This window comes from Saccoglossus kowalevskii, chromosome 10, assembly GCF_978046115.1.
Source record: "Saccoglossus kowalevskii chromosome 10, keSacKowa6.1, whole genome shotgun sequence".
Classification (NCBI taxonomy): Eukaryota; Metazoa; Hemichordata; class Enteropneusta; family Harrimaniidae; genus Saccoglossus; species Saccoglossus kowalevskii.
Window position 1 is genome coordinate 13,072,594 of NC_140650.1, and position 12,136 is coordinate 13,084,729.

The window sequence follows — 12,136 nt, forward strand, 5'->3', positions numbered from 1 at the left end:
AATTATGTCAAAACAACAATCTCATATGACGAGATTGCTATATGAAAATAATGAACAAAGTTGAAAACATGGCTCAAAAATGGGAAATCAACATGACAGTAATCAACCACATGAAACAACTAACATGTTGGCCATCTCAAACTCTTACGAATCTCAGGTAAACAAGACACACCTACTGTATTTGGATTGCACCTAGAAAAATCACTGGAAAAACACCAAGATTAGAAAATCCAATTACACACAGAATAAACCCATCAGGTACACAGCTGCTAAGTAGTAAACAAAAGACGACATGTTGGTCTCACATTTGACCCAGGTAATCACGCCCTCAAACAGGGAGCACCTAAGGAAAAAAATATTTAAAAAATGTCATTGGTTCTTGCAAGGCATTTAAATGGCTACGAGCAGCCATTGGTTGATTAGTGGCATGAGACCTTTCAAAGATTTACAACCAATCCCACAATGCAAACATTCACATTCCCCCATATGAAACGCATGTATGTAAATGTTGGGTACGTGGGCTGGAAAAAAAATAGTTGAAAATTAAGGTGAAAATTGTATGTAAGTTCTGTAGGGTGGCTGGGAAATTTGACAACAAAAATTAAGTTGAAGGTTGAGGGTGAAAATACATGTAGGGTATGCTTAGAAAATTTGACAAAAAATTTACTACTGTGTGTACGCTGGGGGGGGGTCATCTTCAACACTGCCCCATTACCTTGTGCAGGGTCCCACAGTTATCAAACTTGCTATAGCTATAGTGCACAAATCAGACTTACTGAATACCCTTCTCTCACCTCTGCTCAAGGTCCAATAGGAAAATAGCAAATCTTCAAACATAGTTTATCAGTATGTTAACATTAGCGAGGCACTAAAGGCTAAACACACCATCACTTTTTCTTACCATACACTTTATTCCAGGTACTAGTAAAATAAGTAAAGTACACAGTGGTAGCCTTACTATTATATTCCTTAATAAAACTATGGTCATCAAAATAATAAAAAGTATATGCCTTTTTAAACCCCACTATTAATGACTGGATCTACATTTTGATTTGCCATTAGTGTGTTCATGTTGCTCCCTGGGGGTGCGCCAAGCGATGTGGCATTAGTGACCTGTGGCAACGAAAGTGTTCTCAGAGGAAGTAGATGTATCGGTCCATATGTGAGCAATCTCGTTTAAAATGTATGAAATTTATTTTTAAATCACGCCCAGTTGCATTTTATGTTTGCGAAAATTACCTAAACACCTTTTGATCTTTTGATTTTGTCGTTCGCTATCTTTTTTCCAAACATCCCTGGCTCTGCAAGTATGGGTGGTAAAAACTTCCCTGAGTCACTTAATTGTGACGTCACATAGCAGTCAACTAAAAACTTGGCTGGGGCGATGCGTCCACATCACCCCAAGGCAACAATACAAACGCACTTCATATTAAATAAACAATTCACATCTACTTTTTCATTATTTTAACATTTTAAGGTTTTAGCGCTGAATGTAAAAATATTTGATATATTTATTTTAAATATCACATTTTTTTCAACAGAAGCTTGGGATATAAGAAATAAATAAATTTAAAAAAACGCGAAATACCAAAAATTTTGGTGTAAAATGTCACCTGTGGCAGAGTCTAGTTGCGTCTCTCTGTAGCTCCCTAGGTCAGGTCAGACACTGCAAGGGGAAGTGTGTGTGTGTCTGTTCCACTGATATCTACAGAATAGATTATCAAATTTAATGAAATAGATGTACATAGATGCTTTGAAATATTCAGACTTGATTATTTTTTTATTGAAATTATTGCATATCAATTACCTAATTTGCATATTAATTAGCCAATTTTAAGAAGAAGTACCAACATATTACAATGAAATTTGGTACATATATGTTTTTGGATAAATCTGATGTTTTTGATTAAAATACATGCATATTAATGACCTAATTAGCCAATTTTTAGCTTTTCCACAAATATATCATCCACTCATATGCCTTATACATGTTCAGGGTTAGATTATGTGCTTAACAATTATCTTATCTGCATAAATTAACCAATTCATAGGTGTTCCACAGATATAGTACTATTTATCAAATTTCAATGAAACTTGGTACAGACAAAGGCAAGTCTGTTGTCAAAATAAAATATACTTCAATGATTTCCAAGCTTTCTTTGATTACACGCTTAGTTTAATGTCAATCAGTTCTTCAATTGCTTTATGCAAATATATCCTATGTCAACCTATTCCCATGGCACAATGAGTGAAATCATCCAAAGTCACATATCTGTTTATATTTTAGTTACTGGTGTGTGTAAATTTCATACAAGTACTAGATTTTATGCCAGTCATACAAGTTAACTGGAGCATCTATTATTTCATTTACAAACATACCCTTAGAATGTTAATTATAAATACTACTCAGTATTTATAAAAAGCACTTATAAAATGTGTTATCTATAACATATTGCATAATTGCTAGTGAAAATATGCTAAAGTTAAACTCAGTAGGGGATGGTATATGTTTCTGTGCACCATATAAACGATTCTGGATTTAGGAACTCAGTTTTACTATTTTGGTCAAATTCTCAACTTGCTTCCAAGTATTCCCCCCACAAGCTGATCAACCCCATTACCCCAGGTGTAACACTAAATGATATACAAAATATTATTTTATTTATTTTATCCATTCCAGCATAATTTAAGGCTTGATCGTTAAATGCCCATGGATCTAATCTATATAGACCATTATCTAATTCCAGAAAAAACATTTTTCATCATTTTATGATTTCCCAACTTTATGAAAATGGAATGTGTGCATTTAAAATTCATTGATCAACGAACACAAATACAAGACTAGTGTATAATCTGCAAGACTAGTATATAACCTGCTTTCACCAGAGACACACAAACTAAAAGTGAGTTAATATATGGGATATATGATTTCACCTCAGATTTTATAATATTAGACTTGTGTTATTTTAACATTATATATTACAGACTATTGTCTAACCATGGCTGCAGCTGCCTCGGATGTAGTAGATGCTGGTGCTGTCTTGGCGGAGATTAATGAAGACTTCCTGTGTTGTGCTATATGTCTAGAGCGGTATTCAGACCCAAAGATACTACCATGTCAACATACATTTTGTAAGAAGTGTCTAGTACAACTAGCTGAGAAAGGAGTAGCTGATACACTGATGTGTCCAACTTGTAACAGGTCAGTAAAGGTACCTATCAATGATCTGCAGTCTAATTTCTTCATGAGCTCACTTCTAGACAAGATACCCGAGAAACTGGTAGCTGGTACCCCTAAAGTGTGTGAATTTTGTGAAGAAAATGAAGTCACCTCTATCTGTGATGAATGCCAACAGTATTCCTGTACACATTGTACTAGAGTACATAAAAAAAACAAGACAACAAAATCTCATCGGCTTCTATCGCTTGACGAATATCAAGAGACAAAGAACAAGAAGCCATTTGCTGTACAGCCGATACAATACTGCGAAGTCCACACAGATAACCAGTTAAAGTACTACTGTGATACCTGTCAGACACCTATATGTATGGAGTGTACAATCATATATCATAAAGTACATCAACACAGATATATTAAACAGGTGGCGGATGAGTATTCTGACGAATTAAAGGGGAAGGTCAGGAAGTTAAAAGTGAAAGCAGATGAAGCTGAGGCAAGTAAAATGTCAGCCAAGGCAGCCTGTGATAAACTAAAAACCTGCTGTAAAGAAGAAGAAGCAAAGATAAACAAGAAAACAGATGAAATCTTGGAAGATCTGAGAAGACAAATAGAGGTAGTTAAGCAGAAGAAGGAAAGATTGGTGGATGAGTTGAAGACAGAATATACAGCTAGAGTAAAGAATATGGAAATCAAAGTTGATGAACTGGAGATGAAACATGGAAACATAGTCAGTACTTGCAGCTACCTAGAGACACTGGTGCAACATGGGAATCCTGGACAGATATTGAGTGCCAAACAAGTTTACCAACAACGAATTGATGGGTTGATTGCCATGGAAACTAAACCACAACTTATTCCTGATGTAATAGAGTTCAGACCTCATCCAGGGAGAGATGATGTAGGAATGCTGGCAACAAACGCATGTCAACAAAACTGTAGTCTTGATAATGTCCCAAAACAACTGATCAAAGGTGACACTGCAACTTTAATGGTAACAACCAGAGATAAACAAGGAAAACAAGTCATTCCACGCCAGGTGGTTAAGGCTAGAGTAACAAAACCTGATGGATCAAGTGAAGATATCAAAGTACAGGATAACAATGATGGAACACACACAGTGATGGTACATGGAGAAATAGATGGAAAATATAAAGTGTCATTGACAATAGACAATCAGCCAATACCAGGAACACCTGCACAGTTCAATGTCATTAAAGGATTGGTGAAGACCATTGGTAAAAATGGCAGTGGAAAAGGGGAATATATTGTGCCAATTGGTGTCACAGTGGATAAGAATAGTGACATATTTACAGCTGAGTGTGGTAATAAAAGACTACAAATTACAGACAAGAATGGAAATTATAAAAGTATTATAAAAATTGAAAAATGCGTTCCACTTGATGTGTGCATATTCAATGGCAAATACTACATGACAGATTTGGATAATGCACAAGTTGTTATCAGTGATATGAATGGTCATGTGATCAAACAATTCAGTGAAAACATAAAGCATCCCCAACGCATTGCTGTTAGGCCTGCAGATGGTATGGTGTATGTATCTGACTGGGATGCGTTAGTTATTGAAAAAACAAATAAAGATGGCCACTGGATAAGAAAATACACAGCAGATGGGGGTTACATCAAATCATTTGGAGGTTTTGGAAGTAATCCAGGACAATTTAAAGGGCCATATTACATGACTGTGGACAATCAAGGGTTGCTATTTGTAGGTGATGTTTACAATGACTGCATACAAGTCTTCAATACAGATGATGAGTACATGTATTCATTTAATTGTCCAGGTCAAGGAGATGGTCAGATATACGGGCCATGTGGTATAGCTATTGATAATGAGGGATATGTATATGTGGCTAGTAGTAATAATAAGCTACAAAAGTTTGATAGAAGTGGTCACTTCATCTGCCGTATTGATAAGGACAATGATGGACTGAATTTACCAGGAGGTGTAGCAATAACTGATGATGTACCATGTAGAGTGGTTGTAGTCGACTGTGGGAACCATTGTGTTAAAATATTTGCACAGTAATTACAGTATTAGATTTAGATCACTACAGACTGATAAAAGTTGCAATTGATACTTTGCTAAATTGGTTAAAATGTGTTAATTGCACAGCACTGAAAGTGAAGGACATTATATTATACAGATTCGTCCAATTGTTCTTGAGCATTTGATCAGATGTATTCAGGAATTACAAATCAATGTTATGTAAATAGTCTTTATTCAGTGAAATGTACCTACTCCACTGCAAATTAGAACATTTTAGGTTATCATTTAAAATGAGTTTGAGTGAAATTAACTGTGATCTGAAATTGCTAATATGCTCAATTATTATATAAAATATCTGTCATCAAGTTTCGAGAGAAGGGGGGTACTATATAGAAATTACCAATCGGGGACGTGTCACTGAAATAGGTCCTGGTTTTCAATATTCTTTAAGTATATATATGGGTCTTAATTACTGTCAAAATAGGTATAAATTCAGGGTATAAATATCTGGCAGATTGTATCTGTCTGGGGTAGCTATTTTGAATAAATATTGATCAATATACAAGAATTTAAATCCTGTATACATATCTTTGAACTGTTTTAATCAAGCCCCAGCCACAGTAAATGATGACCAAATAAGCAAGTCAAGACGTACAAAAAAGTCTCTTCGTGAAATATCAACAAACGGACCAGCAAATCTGTAACATATGCACGCAATGAACACTGCAGCGACTGTGATAACGTTTGACCACAAATGAATCATATTTGACATCGAAAAGTGACTGAAATATGTGTTGTTCAGAGGTGAACGTTCACTATTAAATTTTGAAACCACGTGGAACTGCCGTATTCTGCGAGATGATATCAGATCCCGTGAGTTTCGATATGCCGGCGCCCATACTACATTTTTCCGAATCAAGTGGAAGAGAACTCATCCTAAATTGTGATTACTGACAACAACTGATCGATAAAATTGAAGTATGATGGAAGCATTTCGCAATTTGATTGTGTACTGGGTTGCGAATTAAGCAAGATTTGTTTGAAGGTTTGAGCAATTTTGAGCAAAGGTATCCTTCTCAGCAAATTGAACTGTATCCGGTATTGTATATCAACAGCGTACGTTGAGATTCAAGACTTTCTATCTCCTAGGCTTTGATGTGAGCACTGATTAATGACAAATACAATCATTAAATGTTGAATGATTGTATCCTTACACTCGAATCATTTTGAACTTTATTCAATTAATGTAGTATATCTGTACTGAGTGAACTTTTATATCTTGATGAACAGAATGAAAATTTTTGGTTGGCATGACGATCATTCGAGTGCATTATATTTGTGCATAACTGAAGCTAATGTTGCATTTGCACTGATTACATACTGTGTATATTAAAGCGATCGGCCTCAGATTTTGGAATAATTAATCCTATGTTTTTAATGATAGTCTAGCAAATTAGAAATTCCTTTGTGTTGCTAGAGATGAGGGACACATGATTAAACTTTGCCATATGTTTGAAAGTATTTTAACAACCTTGTTGTAGTTTGACACACCATTCGTGTTTGGATCACCATACCCTGAGTACTTAAATAGAATTATTGTGGGCGTGTCATTAATGGTCAACAGATCCTTATTTAAGACAAATAGCACCTTCTATAGCCCTGATATAGTTAAGTTGTTGATAGATTGGGTTGTGATACACCAACTGTTCGTAGACCCTTGTGCTTTAAATTTGGCAGAGATTTTTGGACTAGCGAGTCACATGTGACTATTCAAAGTCTAGTGCCCCCTATAGGCCAATTTGCACATTGTTGGCTGTATTGACCCCATATCTTACTGTTAATGCATAGAGTGTACTTTGTTGAACTATTTGACCAATTGTTGCGATACGTATGGTTTTATTATACTGAATTAAATATTTTACTGTGTTCTACAAATTAATTATTGCTTTCGCATGTGTGTTGTCTGTGTGTGTGTGACTGAAGCTACCCAGATACTATCGCCAATGCCCATAGATGCTTTCAATAGTATTGTGCACCTGTACCCTTCATTGCTACCCTGGTTGGAAAGAGGACACAGTTACATTTGCAAAAGAAAACTGTTAATCAGCATATTAAGTCAACATATATGAAGGACTGTGGTTGATGTGAATTTAAAAAATGCATTTTACAGCATGAATAATGGAAAATAATACACAAAAAAGTGATGTTTTGATTAAAAATACACATAAAAACAAAATTAATTATCTTTGCCTCTTCAGTCGCCGCACAGTGCATGTTTGAATGTATTTTATATGTGCTGTATAAGTTGCTATGGGTTTAGACCTTAGAGCGTTAAACTATCTTGACCGTAATGTATAATGACGTTTTGGGTAAAGGGATTACAAGTATGCAAATTAGTAGTGGTCCTAGCAACATTTTTGCAAGAAAGTATCAGAGTGGAGCAAATGGTTAATTGGTTGCGTTAATGAGTTATGGGAGAAGACATTTACGGCGGTTATCAATATGGCCTGAACTGTTCTCTCTAAACTATTATTATGTTAATTTAAATAGTGCCGCACAGTGACAATCAGATCAGACTTAGTTTCTGTCAGCATGAATATTTTATATAAAAAAATATAATATACCGGTAATCTGATCAGAACGAAAATATATTGTATATGCTGTCTGTATTAATAACAGACAGATCTAAAACAAGTAATTGTTGCATTAGATAGTCTCAATGAATTCCTAAGTTTAGGAAATATATAAAGTTTGGACATGAACAGTCATAGATATGGCTCCAAAACTGCATTTACTAAAACAAAATGGCCACCAGTCAGCCATTTTAATTCTGATCAGAAAAAAAAATAACTTTCATCCAGTTAATAGGATTGTAATGCGGATATTTATGACAAGAAGTTCTTCTAGTAGATCATTACAGTGTCATAATCATATAGGATAGAAATTTAGTGAAAACATAAGAAATGAAGTGGATTACTAAAAGTGCATCGACAAAATGATGTCACTACAATTACAGAATACATACATATAATGAAAAGTTGTATTGTGTTAAACATTGTACCTACAAACTAGGAAATTCATATCAGTGACAAATATAAAGAATGCTTTGTATGTCACTGCCATCATCAAGAAAATTAACACAGAAAACTGATTTCAATTCAATAATTGCCGAAAACCTGTCCTTGGAGAACTCCAAAAGACAATCTATCAACAGCAACCAAGTTTGACGATCCCTTTTTATAAACCTACAATAATCAGAGAAATAATAAATATATGTTATTATATTCAGTGAAAAGTTATGAATAGAATATTCAACATGTGTATTCACAGATTATTTTCAGTGATAATATGCACAAATAATCATGTTGAGGGCGCACTATTAGTTCAAACTCAGAGAGAGGCTTCAAAGGGACGAATATTCACATTTCCCAGAATGCATCAGGCATTAATTCAAATTTCCAGCATCACATAAGTGTAAATAAAAGAATATGTTGCTATATGAATGTAGTAACTGTCCATCACACAGACATACTGGATAATCATGGAACACCACCACGAAGTAATAAACTTGCCGAAACTAGTAAAGTACATTTCCTATGTAATGTGGTAATACCTTAGTTAGGTTCTTTAGTTTGAGGACATCATCCGAGTCTCCTCTCAAAATTCTACTTTCTTCTTTTTCTACATCTTCTTCCAAATTTTCAGTTGCTATTTTGTAAACATAGCTTTTCCTAGAATAATAAAATTGCATTTTTATACTGTGAATATTCACAGTGAAAGTGGTTGATATTTATCCAGTATTGTCATTAAAAGGCATGATCACCAGGTTATTATTTTAATAATGTACATGGATAGGTGTATATTTATGTGCAATACTGTACATCAGCAGGTATTTACAGCTATAACAGTGCACTATAACAGATAGTAATTTTGATAGACAATAGTGTGCATAACCAAGTGATTATTTATATAGGAAAATTCACAGGTTGTTAATTTTTATAGATAATACTGCACATATCCATATGGCCCTAATATAGCACAATTAGAGGTGGTTATTTTTACAACTAATATCAACAGGTGGTTAATTTTATTGTAAATGACATAATTCCTGTTTGTAATTTAGATGCAAGATATATATGCCTTAATGTGTGATGTATTCGTAAAGTTTAAACTTGATTGGTCTGTTAGCAAAACATAGTAACATTATAGAAAGTGTACAGTTTGCATTCTGTAGATTTCTTTTAGGTGTCAGTAAAAATGTAACAAAAACTTCTATTTTTGGAGAGCTGCAGAGATATCCATTGAACGTCAAAATTAAAACACAGATGATAAAATATTGGTTGAGACTAAAATCCCCAGAAATTCCCAACATTGTAGCAACTGCCTTTATGGTAATAAAAACTTGGAAAACAGGATGGGTAGAAAGAATAGAACAGATAACTAAAAACAACAATCTTTCAGAATTATCCAAACAACATGAAAAGAAGATAGGAGAGGTACTCAGAGAAAATTATGTAAAAACATGGAGTAGGGGATTTTTTAATGACAGCAAAATAAATGGAGCAACAAAAAAACTACCTTCATACAGAAAATTTAAAACTACCTTCAATATGGAGAATTATTTAAATGATATAAAAAAATTTAAATTAAGGCGATTATTTTGCAAATTTAGAATTTCTGACCATAAACTACTCATTGAGACTGGCAGACAAAAGAAAATTCCTAGAAACGAAAGAATATGTAAACTCTGCACAGATGATAAAATTGAAGACGAGAATTTCTTAATAGGATGCAATAAATATGACGTACCCTGTAATAAATTATTTAAATATATTAATTCTTGAAAATGAATGAAGGAGAAAAATTTTGATTAATTATGACAAGCTTTGCAGGAATAGAAACTGCACAATTCATACATACAAGTATGAACTTAAGAGATGAAACATAGCAACTCCATCAAATTAGTCTGCAGGTAGTTTTAATGCAATGGCATATTTAGTAGCTTAGTAGTTTTATTGTTATACTAATTTTCATGTATTTTTTTTCTTCCATTCTTAGTTACATTTATTCAATGTCTTTGTGATTTTGGTGAAGTGAACTGTACTTGAGTTTTACTTTGTCCTAAACAATAACATTAGCTCATGTTTTTTCCTCGTTCTATAATTATATGTATTTAATGTGCTATTTGTGTTATTAGTTGCGTGAAGTATTATTTCTGTTTTTGTTTTACAACCATAAAATTACTCTGTATTAGTTTTTCGTGTTGAATAAAATTATTATTATATTATTGTGCATATGCCTGATAGTGGACGTATGGAAATGAGCTGGTTACTATTCGAATACTAGAAATAAATTAACATGCATCTTCACGTCCAGGGTACTCAGCTCTAAAAATGTAGGGAGTGGGCACTTAGTTGAACTCTCCTCTTGAAACATTGGACAATAGACAATTATTAGGGGGAATGTAATGTCTTTTAGGGGGAGAATAAAATTGCGAAATGAGTTACATTGTTAATGATTTCCACAACACTTTTACAATTACGAAAAAGAAAGGGTCACAAAAAATACGCACATGCAAGATTTAATCTGCAACAGCGCCCTCTAACAGGTCAAGTCTGTTATTAGAATGCTGTGTTTTACCAATTTCCAAATAATAATGATGAAATTCTTGACAATGCAATGCAGAAGCAAATGATATGATTTTTAAAACTGGTGATTTGCAATTTGTTGAAGAAGTATTTTAACACCTTTTACATCTGCGAACAGGTCACATTGAATTGTCGTTTATTTGTTCACAGCACATTCACGATAGTCTAAATGTATTATAACACATACTGTTTTAAGCGGAAAAGTAAAATGATATAAATGACCGGGTTTCATGACTTTAATTAACGGTATAATTTGCGACATTTCAGAAGACATGGCTGCTTAGTCAATTGTAACCCCAGAAACAGAAATACCCCAAAAATGGGATGTGCGCATAGTTATGAGTACAGTATGCAAATCAGCAGATTATCATTCATATACTAGGAATACATCATATAAATAATTTAATTTTCATTTCTAAAGTTGTGACAGTAACATCAAATTGCTTGTATATATGATAATATTTACTGCAATAAATCTTTAATAAATCAACAAATCTGTACTGTCACATATTGATCGACTTAATGATTTATAACGAAATGCACTGTCCGTAACAGACAAAGCTTACCTCACTGTAAGCATTTAATAAAATAAATCAGATACAAGTGAATTTCTGTTGTCACAGATGAAAATTATAGTATAGAAAATTAAAGTTGCCACAACATGGTGTATGGTATGAAGCCTTAATGATAACAAAACATGAATATTCATGCAATATGCAAATTATGTCCCATATTTCGTCAGCAAACATGAATAATTAATGACTTATCGAACAAAGTATCAATGATTACAATGATAGGACAAAAAGTTACACATACAACTGCAAGAAGACATGAATATTGATTATATATGCAAATTATATTATATATATGGTAAGTGTAGATGATAAATTACTTACCCGTAAAAGAAAAAGAAAACAAACATTGCTGATAGATTTGTAGGAGATGAATACGTTGGTACAGCAAATAAAATCAAAATAATAATGCTACAGCCTCAAGTCACTAAGTGGGATATCTGAAAATAGAATTATTAAATATTAGAGTTGAATATTAAATTCATGTTGCTGAAGAATCTCATTGTTCTCAGTGAAAATAATTTCCTAGGGAGAGAAGTTAAAATTATAGCAACAAATCAATAGGTTGTTTTTGATTATTTTAGTGATAAATTGTACTTACCATATCCCAGACATAATTTGAAATCCAATAACATGCCACACTCATTCCATTGATAAATTGTACTTACCATATCCCAGACAAAATTTGAAATCCAATAACATGCCACACTCATTCCATTGATAAATT

General features: G+C 33.4%; 1 protein-coding gene across 1 annotated transcript; it reads left to right on the forward strand.

Annotated features, from left to right (window-relative positions):
• The first annotated feature begins 2,987 nt into the window (after nt 1-2,987).
• LOC146737874 (E3 ubiquitin-protein ligase TRIM71-like) lies at nt 2,988-5,228 on the forward strand. Its single transcript, XM_085504850.1, has one exon. It carries the CDS (start codon nt 3,000-3,002, stop codon nt 5,226-5,228), a length of 2,229 nt encoding a protein of 742 aa, XP_085360976.1. The 5' UTR covers nt 2,988-2,999.
• Nucleotides 5,229-12,136: the final 6,908 nt, after the last annotated feature.

Bases quoted from the DNA above. Each gene is read 5' to 3' on its own strand.
- LOC146737874 (XM_085504850.1), top strand. From the start codon at position 3,000: ATGGCTGCAGCTGCCTCGGATGTAGTAGATGCTGGTGCTGTCTTGGCG.